Source organism: Carcharhinus amblyrhynchos, chromosome 3 (assembly GCF_965287045.1).
Source record: "Carcharhinus amblyrhynchos chromosome 3, sCarAmb.v2.hapA, whole genome shotgun sequence".
Lineage (NCBI taxonomy): Eukaryota > Metazoa > Chordata > Chondrichthyes > Carcharhiniformes > Carcharhinidae > Carcharhinus > Carcharhinus amblyrhynchos.
In genome coordinates, this window is record NC_137326.1 from 45,158,873 (window position 1) to 45,181,879 (window position 23,007).

General features: G+C 41.0%; 1 protein-coding gene across 7 annotated transcripts in view; it reads right to left on the reverse strand.

Annotated features, from left to right (window-relative positions):
• LOC145339265 (contactin-4-like) overlaps window positions 1–23,007 on the reverse strand; it is a 2,278,868-nt gene that overhangs the window by 247,405 nt on the left and 2,008,456 nt on the right. For 6 of the 7 annotated variants that reach the window (XM_080183699.1, XM_080183676.1, XM_080183685.1 and 3 more), the window contains one exon: window positions 3,932–4,052. In XM_080183699.1, coding sequence (XP_080039825.1) covers window positions 3,932–4,052 — 121 coding nt within the window. The remainder of the gene's footprint in view (window positions 1–3,931; window positions 4,053–23,007) is intronic. The other variant, XM_080183724.1, reaches the window with a different exon arrangement.

Below are 23,007 nucleotides of genomic sequence, written 5' to 3' on the forward strand. Positions count from 1 at the left end.
ATGTACAATCCCCTGAGCAGTAATCACATAGTCAGATGGAAAATAAAGGAAGAAATAATGTGAGCTTGTCAGAAAGGTACAGCAATAATCTCAAGAGATTTTAATTTACATACAGTCTGGAAATGTCAGATGGGCAAAAATAGCCTAAATGAGGAGTTCATTGAGCGTTTTCAGGAATTTCTGAGACTAGCACATTCTGAAGCCAACTAGAGAGCAGGCTACATTAAAACTGGAATTGTGCAACAAGATAGCAGTAATTAATGAGCTCATCGTGAAGGCCCCCTTCAGTGGCGACCGCCTTAATATAATTAAATTTTACATTCAGTTTGAGGGAGAGAGGAGTGGTTTTGAGATAATGGGCAGGATTTTATGGCCTCACTCAGGTGAGACCAGGAATTCCTGCCCAAGATCAATGGAGATTTCCGTTGTTACACCTTCGCCCGCTCTGATTCCATGCGGGCAAGGTGTTAGAGTTCCGACGAATATTTTTAGACTTAACTAAGTGCAATGACGAGAGCATGAAAACTGAGTTGATTGAAGAGAATTGGCAAATTAGTTTAAGGAATTAACGTCAAAAGGGATGCTGTGGCAAACACTTATGGGGATATTTCAGAGGCATGGAATAGATACAGTTTAATGAGTAAGAAAAAGCCCAAGAGAAGGACCAACCGTCCATAGTTAACAGGAAAAGTTAAAGATAGTACCAAACTTAAAGAAAAAACATATAATTGTGCAAAGACAGGTGGCAGATCAGAAGAGTGGACAGAATATATGGGACAGCAAAGGATAACTAAAAGATTAATAAGGAGGGAATAATTGGAGTATGAGAGAAAGATAGTCAGAAATATAAAGACAGATAGTAAGAGTTTTGTAAGTATTTAAAATGAGAAAAAAGTTAACAAAATGAGCATTGGCTCCATAGAAAGTGATTCTGGAGAAATGATAATGAGAACAAGGTGATGCAGGTGAATTAAGCAAGTATTTTACTTCAGTCTTCTCTATAGAGGGTATACATAATGTCCCAGAAGTAGCCATAAAGCAGGAAATGGAAGGGGGGGAGGAACTCAGGAAAATTACAGTCACCAGTGACGTGGTACCTGAGTAAATTGCTGGAGCTGCATGCTGATTAGTTCCTGGGTCCTGATGGACTTCACAGAATCATAGAATTCTAAAGCACAGTAGATGCCTTTCGGCCTATCGAGTCCGCATGAAATGCCCTGACCTGCCCACCTAATTTCATTTGCCAGCCCTTGGCCCATAGCCTTGAATGCTATGGCGTGTCAAGTGCTCTTCTAGGTACTTTTTAAAGGATGTGGGGCATCCTGCCTCCATCATCATCCCAGGCTGTGCATTCAAGACCATCAACACCCCTTTGGGTAAAAAAGCTTCTCCTCAAATCCCCCTAAACCCCCTGCCCTTCATTTTTAACTTGTGTCCCCCTCATTTAAAGTAAATGTCTAGTGAGATAGAAGATGCACTGATTTTAATTTTGCAATACTTCAAAGATTCAGAGAAGGCCCTATTAGATTGGAAGACAGTAAATGTAACTCCATTATTCAAAAAAGGAAGGGGGACAGCTACAGGCTCGTTAGCTTAACATCTATCACAGGGAAATTGTTAGAAGCCATTATTTAAAAGAGCTATTACAGGGCACTTGGATAAACTCAGGGTGCTGAAAGCAGAAATTTTAAATATTTTTAACGCCGAGGTGGACAGATTATTGGTAAGCAAAATAGGTTATCAGAAGTAGGTGGAGTGCAAGATCTGATTAAATGGCAGTGCAAACTTGAGGAATTCAATGACTTACTCTTCTACCATGTTTGTATGTCTGTGAGCTTGCAAACTGAAGTGGGACATGGGATTGCACAAAATAGCCTTTCTTCGAAAGAGCAATTAGCAAATTAGATGTACCTGAAAGGATGTAAATGTTCTCAGTAAAATATCACTTTAAGCAGTGCATATGGAATTCAGGGGGATGTGACCTTTTAACTCAACCCCCAATATCAACTCATATTCCTTGCTGACAGCTCTCAGCCCCTGAAGATTGAGATCATCAAACACTCGAGGGAAAGCAACATACAAGTGAGAAATCCACTCGTATTAATAGTTGATCATTTGTTGCAGGTGGCATCACAGTTCATAGCAATCTTAAAGCATTAATGACACAACAAATGAGTGAAATGGTGATAAGAGAAGTTGTGATTGATTCATCATTTGTAAATTAGTAATTTCTGGGAATGTTTTTGCTCTGTTCATAAAATTTCTTTGAATGTTTGAATGTCATACTTATTATTTTACATTTATTTGACTTCTCAATTCTAAATGCTTTGTAAAGTCAGTATAAAATGGTGTCTAGTTCCACGAATAAGTCTTAAGCAAAATTAGTTAACCACATTTCAGTGTTCACGTGCTTTATGTCTGTTAGCATTGCCTGAAAAATACCAAGGTTGATGCAACCTGCAGCTCATTTTCATTCATTGAATTTTAATGTTGATGGCCTTTTCAGTGGTAAATATGATTCATTCATTTAAAATGTTTGGATTATCATTAAGGCCCTAATGGGGATTTCCTAAATGTTGCCACCAGGATTGATTGAGATCCCATATTATGCTCACTGAGGGCCTCATGCATTTCGTTCTGGGAAACCCTGCAAGTTCAGGGTGGAAATCAAGACTTGTAACACTTGCTTGCCAGTAACACTTTTTTTTCAACTTTACCAACATACTACTTGGTTAACCACAAATTAAACATTCATTTAACTGCTGAGCAAGTGTCAAATTAGAACACTGAAAGATGAAATGCACCAACATTCTGATGGGTAGAGTTAAGAAATTCTTCAGCCTCAAATCTGACCAGAAAAGTGATATGACAGTTAGATTTTATTCTCAAGCACATTTTTGATTTTGAATACAAATTTCTTAAAGATAGACAACAAACAAACAAAAGTTCCTCTACAATACCGTGCAAAAGGTTAATTCTTCAGTTTAACAAGAATTAGATTCTTGCATAGTGTTTAGAAATAACAATGTCTTAGGAGTTAGCACTGACCAGAAATTGAACTGGATTAGCCATATAAATATTATGGCTACAAGAATAGATCAAAGGCTCAGAATTCATCAGTGAGTATCGTAACTCCTGACTCCCAAAAATCTGTCCACCATCTATAAGGCACAAGTCAAGAGTGTGATGAAATACTCCCCACTTGCCTGGATGAGTGTAGTTCCAAAAATACTCAAGAAGCTCAACAACATTCAGCAGCTCACTTGATTGGCACTCTTTCCACAAACATTCACACCCTTCACAACTGACAAACACTGGCAGCAATGTGTATCATCTACAAGATGCACCCAGAGGAACTCACCATGGCTCCTTAGGCAGCATCTTCCAAACCCATTACCACCATCATTTAGAAGGACAAGGGCAGCATATGGGAACACCACCACATGGAGGTTCCCCTCCAAGTCACTCACCATAGTGACTTGGAAAAATATCACCAATCCTTTATTGTCGCTGGGTCAAAATCATGGAACCTAACAGTACTGTCCGTGAACTTAAATGGACTTCATCAGTTCAAGAAGGCAGCTCACACCGCCTTCTCAAGGCAATTTAAGATGGGCAATAAATGCTGCCCTCGCTAGTGACACCCACATTCACTGGCTAGGGTAGCATTAATTATTTAATTAAATAAGCGCATATGTCATTCAAACAGAATTAGACTTTCTATGTTTGATATGTTGTTTGTTGAGAGTTTTTTTAGTGTTACTTTCTATTATTCAAAACCGCAATTTTTGAAAGATTCAATGTGTTAGACTTGATGATTAAGAGGGGACTGCATTTTGAGAAAACCAAGAATAATCAGTATCCATAAAGGTGAAACATTTTTTAAGAAAAAGCACCACCAGATGAGTGAACGTCTTTGTATGTTGCTTACCTCTCACAATCAGATCAGCTCCAGCTGATGCACTGTCCACAGTGGTCCTGACCATACAAATAAATCTACCAGCATGCTTAAGCTGAATGTTTCTGATCATCAAATCACCAGAGGATCCCTGCTGAAAGAAATAAGACACAGGCTTAGAAACACAATTGAAATTCATGTGATTTTTAGTGCAATTCATATGTAGACTGCATTTAACTTTGCTTCACATTTTATGTCATCTCTTAGTTCCCTTTAAACTGTGAATGGGTTTTCCCTGTTCTCATGATTAGTGCCGTTTAGTTATGAAACGGAGTTTATCATTTGAAATTTCAATTAACGTTAAGGCCATGCTTCAAATGCTTGATCTGCTCCATTACCATCTACGACATATAACTGGATGTTAAACAAAGTTAGCGGCCCTATTATTTTGGTTATGCCATGTCTGAAGTTCACTGCAGGACAGTCAAACTTTCATGACTAAAATATATAGATGTGCACTGGCTGGCACAGAATAAGCATTTCAACAAGGGCACACATAGCAGTCCTCCTATAAATCAGTCAGAGACCAGGACCTTGTTAAAACGTCTCCATTTTCAGAGAAATAGTAGCTCATGTGTTCTCTTTCCAATTTATTTCAAAACCAGCGTACAAAATAATGAGAAAGAAAAGCACCAAACTTGACGCCAAGATCCAGAGTTTATCTACTCAGATGAATTGAGTAAAATGTGAACTTGCTGTCTTGTTGGATTGATTTTGTAGAATTAAAAAAAGTACAATTATGCTTACACAAGTCTCCACTATCTCAGCAAATTATAATGGTATGGTAATTTTGTGGAGTCTTGGGTTTTTCATTTATTCTGTGTGCTAGTAATGATATTGAATGATTAAATAAAATTAGGAACAGATTTTTCTTCTTCACTAATGTCAGCTTCAGTGTTGCTCACAGCCTGAAATATGAGTAAGAGAAGCAACAGGAACAACAAAATGTTCATTAAGGCCTTGTTAATTACTGTGGGAAAAAATGTCAGTAGCTCACAGCTTGTGCACATGTGAAAACCTATGTCTTCAATGTGTGACTTGTAAAAAAAGGGTACATATACATGGTCACCATTCACTGTTGGAAAACCATTGCAGGGGAAGCTACAGCAGTGTAGTGGTTGTTACTGGATTAGTCCTCTAGAATTTAAAAAAATACTAGAAATACTCAGTAGTTCTGGCAACATCTCTGAAGAGAGAAAAACAGAGTTAACATTTCAGGCTAATGGCTTTTTGCGAGGACCAGAAAAAAAGACATAACAGGTTTCCTAAGGGAAGAAAATGCTGGGAATAGTGGTGATCTGGGAGTATAGGAAGAAGACAAAAGGAAAAGAGAGTAGAAAGCAGGAGAGATTAAATGATAGAAGGGGTGGTGGTACAAGGCTGGAGAAGTTAATAGTGGGACAGAAAGCAAAAGACGAGCCTGGAGGAGTAAGTAGGAAAAATTTGCCATTGTTTCCCCCCCGCCAAAAAAAAATGGAGGCAGAGGTTATAACCTGGAATTACTGAACTCAGTGCTGAATCTGGAAGGCTGCAAATTGCCTACCTGACTTCTAGGCCTATGTCCTCTGAAAGGGAGACATAAAATCCAGAATTTATACTTGAACAACATAATCTTGGTCATGAGAACAAATGCCTTTCCTAACTGACCATGGAAGCCATATCCTTCCCTCGAAAGCGATATGAAGCATTCAAAATGTCCCACAGTTTTCTAAAAAATGGCTTCAAGGCCTTTGGTTGTTGAGTTAAAGTGACAGATAACAATATTAACTTGATTCTGTTGAGCAAAGAGAAATTGACTTGGCTTTTTGGAAGGGGAAGCTATTTCAGTAATTAAATTTCAAATACAGACTGAGAAGCCATACAACGAAATGTGAGAAACTGTGAGCTAAGTAAAGAGGTTATTGGGAAGCTAATACTGGAATGTATCAATGTGTGGAATGAATGTCCCTCTGGTGGTGAAGGTGGAATCTGCTATTCCTTCCAAAGAGGACTCGGTTGATTTTGCTGTGGGGGTTGGGGAGGGAGGAGGCATGTTGAGGGATATAAGCATAAACTGACAATGGGCTAATGAAACAGGCTGAGCATTTAGTGGATAAGCAGTAGGCAGAGACTGCCTGCAACACATTCTACCAGAAAGCACAACCCTAAAGGTTGCATTTCAGCTGATTCCTGAATGATTGCACCAAGCAGAAGTAATGGAGCATTGGAGAGTTTGTGACTTTTCAAGAAGTGTTGTAGTGAAAGGTTGTTGGGTTTACCATTTTTAACACAATTTTATTTTCTTTCTCAGGTGTGCACAATCTCATGCTAACTTCATTTCACAGTTCATTCAGGAAATTATACAGATGTGAACAGTTTTACTGAATGACCTTTTTATGTCTAATACTCTTTTGGGAACAACATGTCTTCAAGAAGCGGGAAGAAATCTAACTTGCATGTCCAGAATCAGTTAGTACTCGTCAAGTTGTCCTCCATGGAAATAATCATGGCTCTGACACGTCATGTGTGCATGTATTTTAGAGATGATTACACATCTGGGGCACCTTGCATAGTAAACAGAAATGGTGAAAAAGGCTGAATTATTTAGTGTTCTAACTGCCTGGATTTTTAATTCTGCAACTTGAACATGAAAGCATCGAACTGTAATTACCCTGAGAATACAAGATATATATGAACTGGATAACATTTTATCTTTTTAATTAAAAGATACAGAGAGGCAAAAGTGAAATAGAGAAAACACATTTAATTTTTTAGGATGTGACAATTTTAGAACATGAAAATTCTCAAGAGAACCTCGCTTACATTGTTGTCATCAGTTTTCAAAATGTGTTGGATCTTACGTCTCATGCACCGCTCATCACCATTGTTAACATTTTTTTCTAATCTTTTTCTGTTTAATTATATCAGGCAACTTTTTTTTGACTTTGAGTTCAGTTTCATCAAAACTCTCATGGGTTCCTTTCAAGATGGGAAAGAGTTATATGTAAAGGTTTTCCATACGTTCTATGGATGTATCCTGGAGGGCTTTGCTCTTGGTTTTGCGGAACTGATCCAACACACGATTGCAAAGAATATACAAACTCTAATTCATTTTCTCCTGCAGAATCCAGCTTCACTCCTTGTACCATCTTTTTCATTGTCATCAGTATGAAGGTGATTAAGCATCAATAGTTGAACCACATCTATCAGCAACAGCTGAAATCGCCTTTGCACGTGCTAGTGTCAGAGAGACATTTTGGAAGAGTAGCACTCTGACCCAAAAATGATTTAAGCCTGGCCTAATGTTTTGTTCAAGCAGAAAAAAATGTGCATATTTGGTGCACAACAACATAGGTCATAGATACTTATTTCTATTTGCACTGTCAATTCATCTGTTTTGTTAATAATGTTATGTGCATTCAGATTCAGAACTTTGAGTTCTGTTTTTAAAATTATTTTTGTTGCTTCACGGCTTATTTGCTGCTGTACTCTTCCTGCAATGATCATCATTTCCCTTACTCCTACCTTGCTTTCTTGTCTTCTCTATTTAATTTATCACTTCTTTCAAGACTTGATCCCTCGGCCCCACTATTTAGTTTAAAGCCTTTGTTACCCACCCCTTCCCGCCAGTTATACGATGCACAAGAACACTTGAGCCAGAATAGTCCAAGTGTGTCCCAAGGTACAGCTCCAAATTTCCTCAGTAATGGTGCCAGTGCCCATGAATCAAAACCCACTTCTCCCACACAAGTCTTTGAGCTCGTTAATCTGATTAATGCTACATAAATTTGCTGAAGGCCTAGGTAGCATTCTAGAGATTATTACTTTTGAGGTTGTGCTCTTTAATTTAGCTCCTAGCTGCTCATTTCCCCTCGACAGAACCACTTTCCTTTGTTGTTGGCACCTTACATGGATCATGACCATGGGATGCTCTCCCTCACACTGCAAGTTCCTCTCCAGCCCACAGCCGGTGTCCTGAATCTACCAACAGGTAGGCAACACAACTTTTTGCAGACCAGCTCTCAGCTGTGGAGAATTTTTCCCATCCCCCTGACAGTATCATAGAGTCATAGAATCATAGAAATCCTACAGTGCAGAAAGAGACTCTGGCTCACTGAGTCTGCACCGACCACAATCCCACCCAGACCGACCCCAAAATCCCTACACATTTGCCCGCTAATCCCTCTAACCTACGCATCTCAGGACACTAAGGGGCAATTTTTAACATGACCAATCAACCTAACCCACACATTTTTGGACTGTGGGAGGAAGCCGGAGCACCCGAAGGAAACCCACGCAGACACGAGGAGAATGTGCAAACTCCACACAGACAGTGACCTAAGCCGGGAATCGAACCCAGGTCCCTGGAGCTGTGAAGGAGCAGTGCTAAGCATTGTGCTACTGTCCATGACTTCCACTGTATTTCTCCCGGTTTGAATGGCTTCTTGTACAATTTAGTCAATTTGCTGATCTAACCACCACTTTCATCCATGCTGGTTGTAAGAACCTTGAATCCGTTGAGCAATTGCAAAGGCTGAGGCTCCTCTGCTTCTTCCTTCTGGGTTGCTATACTTCCCTTCCTCACACTTATACCATCCAATCTCTGACCACTGACCAAGTCAGAAGACCCTAACTGAAGGGGTGTGACTGCCTCCTGATACAACGTGTCCAGGTTATTATAGCCTTCCCTGATGCATTGCAGTGTCTTGTACACGGTGAACAGCTCAATGGCTCTGGGCCCAAACTTAAGACACAGCGCTTACTGTAGATGTGCTTGTCCTGGAACACACCAATATCCAGGAGCTCCCACATTCTGCAGTCACCACACATCACCTGCCCTGCTGTCTTTATAATGTGTGAATTAATTTATTTGTTTTCATTAGTTTATAATTAATAAACACTGCTACTTCCAGCAACATTTCCTACTGCTAGTTAACCTGTGACATCTATAAAATGTTAAAAAAAAACATAGGGGCCAATCTTACCAGAATAATTCTAAGTCCAGGGCAGGCAGGAAAGTGGGAGAATTTCTGACCCATTTTTGGGTGAGTTCAAATTCAGGATCTTATCCACTTAATTCAGGGAAAAAAAATGGGCTAAATCATTCCTTGCCGTAGGGGAAGGCAACAGGGTTTAAATCATCAGCAGGCCTGCTGTCCAGTAGAAAGCGCCATTGTGCGTGTGCAGACCTCTGTGGCTGCACATGTGCAATGGCAACCGGCAGAAGGCTGTTGGATCTGGGAAACCTGCTTCTGCAGCTGCCCCCCCCGCCACCCTCCAGCTATCACAGTGGCTCATGGCCGATTGCGAGCCCCATCCCACCTGAAAATATCACTGTCCCCCATCCCCCCATCACTCAGGCCGATCACACCCCTCCCGCCCCCACTGATCACATGCCGAGTGGCAGCGGGGCACACCTCCCCACCTAATTGGCCGACCACAGTCTAGCCCTGTCCCTGTAAGCCCAGCCCCCTGTCTGGTCCCAACCATAAGACCATAAGACAGAGGAGCAGCATTAGGTCGCAGCCCAGCAAGTCTGCTTCACCATTCACTCATGGCTGATTTTTTCTCATCCACATTCACCTGCCTTTTCCCCATAACCCCTGATGCTCTTATTAAACAAGAACCCCATCTCTGCCTTAAAGACACTCAATGACCTGGCCTCCACAACCTTCTGTGGCAAAGAGTTCCACAGATTCACCACTCTCTGGCTGAAGAAATTCCTCCACTGGAACAGCTAGGCTGGCATTGCCCAAGGGGCACCCACCCTTGCCCCTGACCTCCTGGGGGGTGGCATCAGCGGTTTCTGGTTCTACCGGTGAAGCCTTCATGACTGGTCCATGTTAGGAACCAGGTGTGTTTCTCGCCGGAAAGAACCTCTCCTGATGAGGATAAACAGGCAAGTGAGCCCAGATGATAGTGTCAAAGAACAAAGAAAATTATGGCACAGGAACAGGCCCTTCGTTCCTCATAGCCTGCATGGACCATGCTGCCCGACTGAACTGAAACCCCCTATCCTTCCAGGGACCATTTCCCTCGAATCCCATCCTATTCATATATTTGTCAAGATGCCCCTTAAAAGTCATTACTGTATCTGCTTCCACTATCTCCCCAGCCAATGAGTTCCAGGCACCCACCACCCTCTGTGTAAAAAATCTGCCTCATACATCTCCTTTAAACCTTGCCCCTCGCCCCTTAAACCTATGCCCCTTAGTAATTGCCTCTTCCACCCTAGGAAAAAGCTTCTGATGATCCACTCTGCCCATGCCTCTCATAATCTTGTAGACTTCTATCAAGTGGCCCTTCAACCTCTGTCGCTCCAGTGAGAACAAACCAAGTTCTCCAACCTCTCCTCATAGCTAAATGTCCTGGGCTCACTAATCCATTTAAATTACATGCAAATTGAATTTAAATTATTTATGCAGACTCTCACTGGAAATGGGCAGGAGGCTGATTGCTTCAGCTATCAGGTGCTGGCAAGGTCATGAGAAGCAAGAAATAGGGCACGAGCCTATGTTGCCCATCACTTGCCTGTTTAGCCTTGCCAGGACAGATTCTCTCCAGCGAGAAACACAGCTGGTTCCTAACATGGACCAGTCATGATAGAACCAGAAGCTGCTGAGGCCCCTGCTGGAGGTCAAGGGGAAGGGAAGATGCCCCTTTGCCAGTGCCAGCCTTGCTGTTCCAATGGAGGAATTTCTTCAGCCAGAGACTGGTGAATCTGTGGAACTTCTGGCGCAATGTGAGACCACCCCATAGTCTCAAAATGAAGGGCAGGCTGTTTAACATCAAGATGAGGAGGAACTTCTTCATTTACATGGTGATGAATCTTTGGAATTTTCTACCATAAAGGACAGTGGGAGCTCAATCATTGCTGAGGACAGAAATTGATAGCTTTCTGGATATTAGTGACATCAAGGAATATGGGGATAGTGGGGAAAATGGCATTGAGGTAGGTGATCGTAACAATCTGTTTGAATGAAGCAGCAGGCTTGATGGGCTGAGTGGCCTATTGCAGCTTCTGTTTCCTATGTTCATAAATTATGCAAGATTTCGAGAGAAGTTAGTAAAATATTCACCAACCAATCACTTATCTGTTTCCAAAGATGTCACATTTCTATTTCTTTCAGGTTGTCCTGCTCTGGAGCCTGAGTGGACTGGATTGCATAGTGTTTTTCTGGATAATTCTGCTAACTGCCTCCTGGTTCTCTTTTCCAATCTGTATGGTGGCAATGTGGTGTGCCCACTTGGTGGCAATGTACATGTCTGTGACTTCTACTTCCTTCCTCTTCTTCTGATTCTTTATAAATGTTATTAATAAGGGAATTCTTCCAGTTCTGGTGAAAAGTTCACACTTGAGAAGTTTTCTATTCAGATATTGCTTGGTCTCTTGAAACTTTCCAGCATTTTTTGTTTTTGCTTCAGATCACTAGCATCTTCCTAGTAGGCAGGAATCTTTCTCCCTCCCTGTTTCCACACTCTCCTCCAGACTGATAACTATTTGAGATAGCTGTGTTCCTCCAATCCTGGTCTCTGAGTATCTCACTCCACTGCTGAAGACAATGCTTTCAGCTCCCTATGCCCTCAGGTTAGTCAGAAGGGGTTGGGAGGGTTGTCAGGTGGGGCAGTGGGTTAGAGTGAGCCTGTTAATTGAGCCACTGGACTCTGTGGTGTGAAGGTACACTCTCAGTGCTGTTAGTTTGGAAGTTCCAGCTTTTTGACCAAGTGTCAATCGTCAAAATGATGATGTGTGTCCAAACCAGAGTACTGTGAAACTAGGAAGCAACTTGGAGGTGATGCCTTTCCCATCCAGCTGAGATCTTTGTCCGTTTAGCTGGATGAAATTGAGGGTCATCAAAGACTGAATGTTGATGAGCAGTCGGATAGCTCAAAGGCAGTGGACGTATTTGAGAAAGGTGGTCAGCGTGTCACAGGTATATATGTATGGAGCCCATGTCTCGAGATAATGTCCACTTTCCTTCCCAGTGAAGTTCTCTCCTGTGCTGTAGGATTGTATCTCAGCTCCCAAATCAATTCAGCATTTAGTTCTTCCGCCTCCTAACTTCTTGTTGTCCAAGTATCCTTGCTGGGATCCTTGTCTGTATCTGTGCAACATCTTGACCAAACTCATGAATGACATCCCATGCAACTGCGACCATGGTGCATGAGGAGTTTCTAAATGAAAGAAGAGCATGATCCTCTAATTCATCTTTTCGTATGCAGTTATGCAACAATAAAAGAGTTATTGATTAATCTGTCATAATTTTTATCAGGATGAAGCATATTATAGTGGAGGAGCAGGAGTTATTTTCAGAATCTATCTTGGACTGTCAGTACTGACAAAAGAAAACATTTTATCATCAGCAACATCGTGGAAGTGAAGGTTCCAACGAAAGTGATGTTTCAAGTAAAAATGGCTGACAGAAGAAATCGTGGAGTTGATGGAGTAAAGGAGAAAATCAAAATTGTCAGAACTGGAATATAACAGATTAAACCGAGAAATAAAAAGTTGTGTGGAAGAAATAAAGATGGCTGAATGTCAAATTAATTTTAATCGACGCAATGAAAATCTTGCGTCCTCAAGAAAATCAGCAACTTTTTAGTGAAATTGAAAGAGAACAGTTTGCAGTTCCAGAAAATGAACAATGGTTCGATCCCAAAGGAAGAGGGAGACTCAAGGAAAGGTGGAGTGCACACATCGACAAATTGTAGGATGACACCGCCAGTCTAAATATAAGACAAGGATATAGAGATGTTACAAGAAGTGGAATTTGTGCCAAAGAAGGGGAAAGTACTGGCACTGGATAAAATAATGAAAGAGATTATTGAAGCAATACAAAGATTAGGAACTAAAAAAAACTGATATTATCATCAAGAAGAGCTATAACACTGACATTATCCCAGAGGATCTAATTAAATTTGTTTTTTATCGCTTTGCAAAGAACATGGCCCAAAAGAATGTGAGATACATTGAACAACCAGCCTAATGAATCATATAAAGATCATCCTCAGAATCCTAATGGACAGAGTTAGAGAGAAAATTAAATCAGAGATTTCAGACACTCAGCATGATTTTGTTGAAGATAAAAGAACATAAAATTAAATCTATCTTCTAAAAATCTTGGCAGAAAGAGCCATTGAAATGCAAAACGACCTCGACAATGTTTTATTGATTATGCTGAAGTATTTGATAAAAGTCCAGAACATTGGTGGGAATGCTTGTTGACCTATGGGGAATATTTACTTGTGAAGATCAGATGTGATAACAAATTCAGTGACTGAAAAGCAATCAAAAGAGTTAGACACTGGTAGTATGTTTCTCCCTGTCTGTATTCTCAGAGGAATTCAAGGAATGAGTGGTACCAAGATAGAACTGAGAGTCATACCAACATTCTTCATGCCAACACCACCGTATTTATAGCAACAAATGAAGTCAACTTGCAAAAATTAATCAATACAATTGTAAAAGGAAGTGGCAGCCACTTGCTTACCTTCAACGACAAGAAAACTTATACGATGGTGACAAAGAAAAATGACATTTCCATATGCAATAACACAGTAAATGGAAGCAAGTTAGAACAGGTCAATCAATTCAGCTACCTAAGAAGCACAGTAATATCTGATGTCAAAAGAAAGACGGAAATCTGAAAAGGGTGGAGCAAGCCGAGAGTGCGTTTGCAAAATCAAGCAACATGCTAAGAAGCATCAGCTTGAATCTTGAAATGGAAATCTATGCACTTAAAATGTGATATTTGGTCTGTAATTAAGCATAGAAGTGAAGCTTGGAGCATTGTGAAAGAGGAAGGAAACAAAGGGAACAGTTTCAAAAACAGTGCTAAATGGAGGACTCTAAGCAGATACTGAGTGGAGAAAAGGACTAATGAAGGCTGAAAAAATGAGAGAACTCATCAATAAAATGAAAAGAAGACAAGTGAAGTCCTTCTGACATGTTGCCTGGGTAGGAGGAATTAGAGTGTTTATTCTCTACCTGAAGGGTTAATGAAAGACAAGGAGCCAGACAATATTAAAGAATAGCTTAACCAGGAACTCCAAAAGTTAGGTCATCCACTGCTATGGTTTGAAAGTTTGGAAGACTATGGTTACATGTGGCATTTAGGATGACGCTTAGATGGTGATGAACATTGTTAGCACGCAACCAGTAACAACTTTGTATTGGATGTAATGTGGCCAATGGTAACAAGATGTAAGGGTCAGCTGACCCAATAAATTATGAAAACAATTGCAGAATGATGTAATAGTCAGCTGACCACTGATTCACTATAAGTAAGAACTGTGTAATATTGTGGGAGGCTTGGATTGGCTCAGGGCGAGGCTCCAAGTTTGCAATAATGATGTTTCTTTATTAAACCCTTGTTTAATTTATAAGTTGGAGTAAGTTTTTTGTTCCATTTTTGTTTGCATGTGAAGAATTACTTCTGATGAAACAAATGTCACTCATGTTGATGAACAAATGGGAGAGAGAAATAGATTTTAAATCCATGGATTTTGCATCTGTATGCCTCTTGAAACTATTTGCTGTGTAATTGGCTGAATGTTCCCATCTTTAGCTTTCAAATGCAAGGTGGTTTTATTTTCAAGTCGATAACCTGGAGCCAAGAGAAGGTTCAATCTTTTGGAAGACATCCAATTAAGACCCCACCTCAGAGGTCACCTATTCAATTAGGCACAGTAGACAAGTTGAGGAGACAGGTGGGCAGGTCAGCGCATGGTCTTGAAAGGTCAATCATCAGCCTTCTCGGTGGCTGTGTTGAATGTGCCGATATGGTGAATGATACTAAAGAGTCAGAGTAAAAGTGGATGCATAATTAAACCCAAAGAAGTTGCAGCCATTTCTTCAACCCCATTACATACATGACAGTAATTTCCAGATGCTGCTCATGAAAAGTCAAGCCTGTGCCTGCACATGTCTTCAGGATTGCTGACTTTCCCATTTCACATCCAGATTGCACATCACTTTCATATCACTCTGTCACGAACCATCTGATGTTATCTCTGAGGATCTCCCAACATGGAAACACTGGTTCATGGTTATTGTTTTGTCTGCAGGAATGGTGTAAGGATCCATGTGTGATACGCAGTGAAAACAGTAACAAACCAGTCGTAGTATAATACTCACTAAAGGCTATTTATTACAATAAATAAGACACATATACACAGACAGGACTATAAAGATCTAAGTTATTTCCGTGCAAGAAAACTACCAAATGCCTCCTACAGTTTAAGTAGGAATTACCTTTTCGATCTAAAGTATATTTAAAACATCTGAACTCTTTCAGGACTTTGCCCTTCGCAAACGATATCCACTTCAATAGATTTATAAATAAACACCAGTTTCTAGTTGCCACACTGTAGAATTGAGAAGTTATTCTGGGGAACGTCCCTTCTTGGTTCAGTGAAGATATGGGTTTTAACTATCTCCACAAAGGTTTCTGCATTCTTGCTTCTAGTCTGCCAGTTGGAACCAGTATCCAGGTTGTGAGATGGAATCTGCCCCCTGCTTCCAAAAAGAGGTTCCCTATTATATCTTTGTTTCCCTTTGAAGATTCTCTCTTATATTTGGCTGCTCCTCTGTTGGTTCAAAAAGATTAACAGGTACATGTTTTCTCTGAATGGTGCAATCAAACAAAATGTTTCCTAGTATCAGGACAATGTATTTCTTTTGCTTTGTGTACAGCTGCTAATCTTTTTACTGAGATTCACATTCTACAAAATATCTTTTGAATTGCAGGTGGCTTTGAACCCGCTGACGCATTCAAGATATGTTCCAACCACCTCGCCCCACTGTCCAGTATGCATTCACGTCTCGTGAGCTGACGAATTGCAGGCACTGTATAGGTCCCATGCAATGCTGAAAAAAATTCCACTGCACTGGCAAAATGACTGACAATTGAATCATTAACAAGCTTGAGTGAAGCTTAAGCATTGACAAGGACTGATGGGCTGCTTTAAAGATAGGGCTTTAAACTAAATAGTGAGGGGAGGGTTCAGGGGTATGGGGAATTACAAAATCGAAGGTAAAGGAGAGGCTACGAGTGCAGGTTAATGTTGAGAACATTCAACTAGTTAAAGGAGTAGAGGGCTCAGGAGAGGTTAGTAGCATTTCAACAAATCGGGTCCAGATAAAGGCTAGCATAAAGACACTTTACCTGAATGCACGAAGCATTCGAAACAAAGTGAATGAGTTGCTGGCACAAATCAGTACAAATGGGTGTGATCTACTGGCCATTACAGAAACATGGCTGCAGGGTGACTGGGACTAGGAACTGAATATCCAGGGATATCAACATTTGGGAAGGGTAGACAGGAAGATAAAGGAGCTGAGGTAGCTCTGTTAATAAAAAATAACATCAGGGCAGTAGTGAGAGGCGATATAGTCTCTATAGAGCAAAATGTGGAATCGTTGTGGGTGGAGATAAGGAATACTAAGGGGAGAAAGTCACTAGTGGGTGTGGTCTGTAGGCCCCCAAATAATAACTTTGAGGTGGGGCCGGCTATAAATAAGCAAATAATGGATGCGTGCAAAAAGGGAATGGCAATAATCATGGGGGATTTTAACCTGCATATTGATTGGTTGACTCAAGTCGGACATGGTGGACTTGAGGAAGCGTTCTTAGAATGCTGTCGGGCTAGTTTCCTTGAACAATGTGTTATAGAACCTACGCGGGAACGAGTTATCTTAGATCTGGTCCTGTGTAATGAGACAGGTAAAATTAAAGATCTTCTTGTGAGGGATCCTCTTGGGATGAGTGATCACAATATAGTTGAATTTCTAATATAGATGGAGGGTGAGAAAGTAGGATCCTAAACTAGTGTCCTCTGCTTGAACAGAGGGATAGGATGGGGGCAGAATTGGCTTATGTGGACTGGGAGCACAGACTGGTTGGGAGGACAGCTGAGGAACAGTGGAGGATTTTTAAGGAGATTTTTCTCAGCACTCAGCAGAAATATATTCCGGTGATAAAAAAGGAATGTAAGCAAAGGGATAACCAGCCATGGATAACGAAGGAAATAAAGGAGAGTATTAAATTAAAAACCGATGTGTACAGAGTGGCCAAAACTAGTGGGGAATTAGAAGATACAGAAAGCTTTAAAAAACAACAAAGGACGACTAAGAAAGCGGTAAAGAAAGGAAAGATAGATTATGAAACTAAACTAGCGCAAAATATAAAAACTGATTATAAAAGTTTTTACAAATATAGAAAAAGGAAAAGAGCGGCTAAAGGAAAAGTTGGACTCTTAGAAGACGAGAAGGGGGATTTAATAATGGGAAATGAGGAAATGGCTGAGGCCTTAAACAAGTTTTTGTGTTGGTCTTCACAGTAGAGGGTACAAATAGCTTACCGAACATTAACGGTCGTGGGACTGTAGGGGGTGCGGTCCTTAAAATGATTACTGTTACTAAAGAGGTAGTGCTTGGTAAACTAATGGGACTAAAGGCAGACAAGTCCCCAGGCCTGGATGGAATGCATCCCAGGGTACTGAAAGAAATGGCAGATGTAAAAGCAGATGTGTTAGTTGTAATTTATCAAAATTCACTGGACTCTGGGCAAGTGCCGGCTGATTGGAAAACAGCTACTGTTACGCCGCTGTTTAAAAAAGGGAGTAGACAAAAAGTGGATAACTACAGGCTGGTTAGCTTAACATCAGAAGTTGGGAAAATGCTGGAATCCATCATTAAAGAAATAGTGGGACACCTGGAAAAGAATGGTTCGATCAAGCAGATGCAGCATGGATTCATGAAGGGAAAGTCTTGTTTGACGAATTTACTGGATTTTTATGAAGATGTAACAAGTGTGGTTGACAGAGGGAAACCGGTGGGTGTGGTGTTTTTAGATTTCCAGAAGGCGTTCGATAAGGGCCTCACAAAAGGTTGCTGCAGAAGATTAAGGTACATGGAGTTGGGGGTAAAGTGTTGGGATGGATTGAGGACTGATTATCTAACAGGAAGCAGAGAGTTGGAATAAATGGGTGCTTTTCTGGTTGGCAGTTGGTGACTAGTGGCATGCCGCAGGGATCAGTGCTGGGGCCTCAACTGTTTACCATACACACAGATGATCTGGAGGAGGCGACTGAGTGTAGGGTAACAAAGTTTGCTGATGGCACGAATATGTGTGGGAAAGCGAATTGCGTGGAGGACGTGGAAAGTCTGCAGAGAGATTTGGATAGGCTGAGTGAGTGAGCGAGGATCTGGCAGATGGAGTATAACATTGGCAAGTGTGAGGTTATCCACTTTGGAAGGAATAATAGTAAAACGGACTATTATTTAAACGGTGAAAAATTACAACATGCTACTGTGCAGAGGGACCTGGGGGTCCTTGTGCATGAATCGCAAAAACCTTGTCTGTAGATGCAGCAGGTGATCAAGAAGGCGAATGGAGTGTTGGCCTTTATCGTGAGGGGGATAGAATTTAAAAGCAGGGAGGTCTTGCTGCAACTCTACAGGGCATTGGTGAGGCCGCAACTGGAGTACTGTGTGCAATTTTGGTCCCCTTATTTGCGAAAGGATATATTGGCCTTGGAGGGAGTACAGAGTAGGTTCACCAGGTTGATACCGGAGATGAGGGGCTTATGAGGTGAGATTGAGTAGATTGGGCCTGTACTCTTTGGAGTTTAGAAGGCTGAGGGGAGATCTTATAGAGACATATAAAATAATGAAGGGGCTAGATAGGGTAGAGGCAGAGAGATTCTTTCCACTTAGAAGGGAAACAAGAACTAGAGAACACAGCCTCAAAATAAGGGGGGGAGGTCAGTTTAGGACAGAGTTGAGGAGGGACTTCTTCTCTCAGAGGGTAGTGAATCTCTGGAATTCTCTGCCCATTGAAGTGGTGGAGGCTACCTCGTTGAATATGTTTAAGTCATGGGTAGATAGATTTCTGAACAATAAGGGAATTGAGGGTTATGGGGAGCAGGTGGGTACATAAGAACATAAGAAATAGGAGCAGGAGTAGGCCATCTAGCCCTTCGAGCCTGCCCCGCCATTCAATAAGATCATGGCTGATCTGTCGCTGCTCAGTTCCACATTCCCGCTCTCTCTCCATAACCCTTAATCCCCTCTCTTATCAAAAACCCATCAACCCGCGTCTTAAAAATATTTAGCGAGGCAGCCTCCGCCACTTCAACGGGCAGAGAATTCCAGAGATTCACCACTCTTTGCGTGAAGAAGTTCCTCCTCAACTCCGTTCTAAACCGCCTCCCCTTTATCTTGAGGCTGTGCCCCCTAGTCCTACTGTCCTTTCTGAGTGGGAAGAGTCTCTCCACCTCTATCCTATCCATCCCATTCATCATCTTATACGTCTCAATGAGATCTCCCCTCATTCTTCTAAACTCTAACGAGTACAAGCCTAGTTTATTCAGCCTCTCCTCATAGTTCAACCCCCTCAACTCCGGTATCAGCCTAGTAAACCTCCTCTGCACTCCCTCCAAGGCCAAAATATCTTTGCGAAGGTGCGGCGCCCAAAACTGCACACAGTACTCCAGCTGCGGCCTCACCAATGCCCTATACAGCCGCAGCAAGACCTCCCTACTTTTATATTCAATCCCCCTCGCTATAACTGAACCACTTTCAGATCAGCCATGATCTTATTGAATGGCGGGGCAGGCTCGAGGGGTTAGATGGCCTACTCCTGTTCCTATTTCTTATGTTTTTATGTTCTTATTTGGTGTCTCGTATCTGATATAATCCAATGTGATCAATCTGCCTCCCACAGCTACCAGGTCAGTTACTGGCAACACAGACAACTCACCTTTGATAAAGGTAAGAGAAAGAGAGAGCATATCAGGAAACTGTCCCAATGCCCCTCTCCAGCCCCGATTTGCTTTTCATTCCCACTTGGTCCAAAGGGGAAAATTGCCACCATTATATCTGAGGTAATGCCAACTATTTTCCTACAACTCCGGTGAGCAGCGGTGGAATTTGAAAGCAATGGGCCGCTGGTGTTTAAGTTATTCAGAACACCATCTCATTGATGGAGGCACAGATTTCATGTTGATCTGAATTTCACTGATACACAGTGCAGAATCAATAAAGCTCCCTCTTTTTTTCTGATTTCACTGAAGGAGACGTGTGTGCAAATTACACATCCCTCTTTCAGCAGCAACATTGCCAATTTCTTATCACCAATGTGCCAATTAACAGTGTGTTAATTGTTTCTTCACCTTTCAATAATTGGAAAGTTTTCGATGATAAACCTGTTTGGCATGTTGTTTAAGCGTACTTTAATTACCCACCGCAATCAGCAAATCTAAACACGAGTTATTATTGTTCTTCCTAAACTGACAGCTCAAATGAACCCAAACACTGTTGCAGCTGTGAGGAATCCACGCTGAAAATCCTCACAGAAAGTTAACTCAGCCAGGCATAAACATGAAAATCAACCAAAAAAAGCTGCCCCTCTGTACTGTATTTAAAAACTTCAGATCAAGGCATGGAGATCAAAGACAATGGTGGAATCTTATCTCAGACAACTGACAAACTTGTCGGGCAATGGGTGCTAAAATCGACTGAAAAGAAATCCGGAGCTGTGGTCTGGGTGAACTGTATCTGACATTCCAACCAGATAACCATCCGACCTAAGGTTAACCAGCAGTAATGGCTTAATCAGTTGCATGTGCAAACTTGTACCTATATGACACCAACAGAGCTGGTGTAATAGAAACTGCTGACTGATAGTGGGTGGAGCGAACAATAGCAAAAAAAACAAAATATATATTAAAAATTGTCTTTACCCTGCTTTTGTGCCTGGTGTTACAAATGTTTGAAGTAAGAGTTAAAATTATTGAGCTTTCTCAAAGTACAATTGGGAACCCATTATTAAGTATTGCTTTGCCAGAGGGGTCTTCTTCAAGCAATTGCCCTTTCTGTTATTTAATTTTCCTGTTAGGTTCTACATCATGGATCGATGAGTTAACGTACAAGATGAAACATTCATTATATGTTGTAATCTCATCAACAGATTGATAAAAAGTTATTTGCAATGTTGTCCCCCCTTGTGCACTAGAAAAAATATTTCTCCAATATTTCTAAAATAGGAGTCAAAGTTTGAGATACAATATTTGAAATACTCTGGGGCTTAAAACACTAATAAAAACTACTAGAACTAAGTAGATTATCTTTGGAGTAAGAATCACAGACTGCCTGAAAATATTACAGAAGGTACTGTCTGCAGAGAAACATGTAATTTGGATTTAAAAAGGTATTTCAGATATACTTTGGCCAAAATGCAGATTGCCCTGAGGCATAATGGGATATGAGCTAGCTAAGACGAACCACATTCTATTAGCACAATTCAGTCACAGAAAACAATTTTTAGCAGTATAGGTCAGAGAAAGTACAGATTCCCAGACTCTAAAATGAATAGGATTATTGATTTTTACCGATAAAGATAGCTTACCAGATTATTGGGAACAGGAACTTTTGACCCTATGATTTGCGTAACAGAAGTTGCTAAGAACGGGAAATCGAGGGTGGGGGGGTTATCTTTGAACTCTATGATTGGTGTTACAGAAGTTGCTAGGAAACAAGAGGGTAGGAGCTTCTGGACTCTACGGACCAGTTAACTCCCATGTTGTCAGAGAGCAGAACGCAATTGGCTAAAGTATACGACATTTATTAACAATGATTGACTTGTACTGATGATGATTGATTCATTTCTGGTAGGGATGAACCAGGAAGTAGGAAAAGTGATTTTGGAAATGTATAATTATGTTGGTGAATGTAATGTAACTTCAGACAGGCATCGGATGGCTTGACGCCTCCTCCCTACGTATGTTGGTCAATAAAGAACATCTTTCACAAGGATACTACTGTGTCACGAGTCTTTGAATTAGCTAAGTTTTGGCAATACTTAGTCTCTGTAAAGAAACCCCGTCTACATATGAGTTGTTACCTTAAGCAAAGAAAATGGGAAAGTGGCTGTGGCTGTGTACCCATCTATCACGCTCCTGAACGTCCTCCAGGGCTGGCGCAAGAATATTAGAAACGGCACTCACAGCGAACCTTCAGTCTAGTGCAACCCCACCCATCAAAATTTACCTTCGAAAATGAATATTGTGTGTTATAAATAAAAATTCTGTACTCACAACAGATCCATTTTACATGATAAAGGAGAATAATATGATTCTGATTATACATTTTTACTGTTCAATATTTTTCACAGAACATGTATCAGAAAAATTGTACATTAAGGTTCACATGTAGTAATACTGTGTAATCCTGGAAGAGTTATTAGATAACTTCATGCATAGTTTACCCAATCAATAATCATTATGACAGAGTGGGCTAGATTAAATTACGGCCTTTGATATTATTTACTAGTTCACAATTTTGAAATAATCAAGTAAATGTACAAATCTGTATAACTGTCACAAACAAATGAGGAATATATAAAACTATGGGACAGTCTGCAATATAAATACATGGAGATCTATATATATGTCGGTACATGTGAATGCATATCAATAGATCTAGATCTTTCATTCTCACTGCTGAAGCCTGTTTGTGCTTACATGAATAGTTCAATCAGACACGTGTGTGCGTGTCTGAGTTCAGTCAGATTTTTAGTACTCTGTCCATTTGGCCAAATACTGCCGGTCTTTGCAACTGTCTAGTTTTCTAATGATTGCACTAACCCTGAATACCCTCCCCCACCATCAAACGTGTCTTAAAGGTGGGCATTACATTCTACCATTTAATTTCCCAATTGTAATTTGCGTAATGTGTGTGTGTGTGCGGGTGAGTGTGAATGTGCATGCCTGTATGTCTGTGTCTGTGCTTGTCTGTATGTCTGCATCTGTGCATGTGTGTGCGTGTCTGAATGAGTGTGTGTGTATTTGAGTGAGTGTATGCATGTCTGAGGAGTGCATGCATGTCTGAGTGCGTGCGTGTCTGAGTGCATGCGTGTGTCTGAGTGAGTGCTTGCGTGTTTGAGTGAGTGCATGTCTGAGTGAGTGTATGCGTGTCTGAGTGAGTGCATGTCTGAGTGCGCGCATGTCTGAGTGAGTGCATGTCTGAGTGCGCGTGTGTCTGAGTGCGCGCGTGTCTGAGTGAGTGC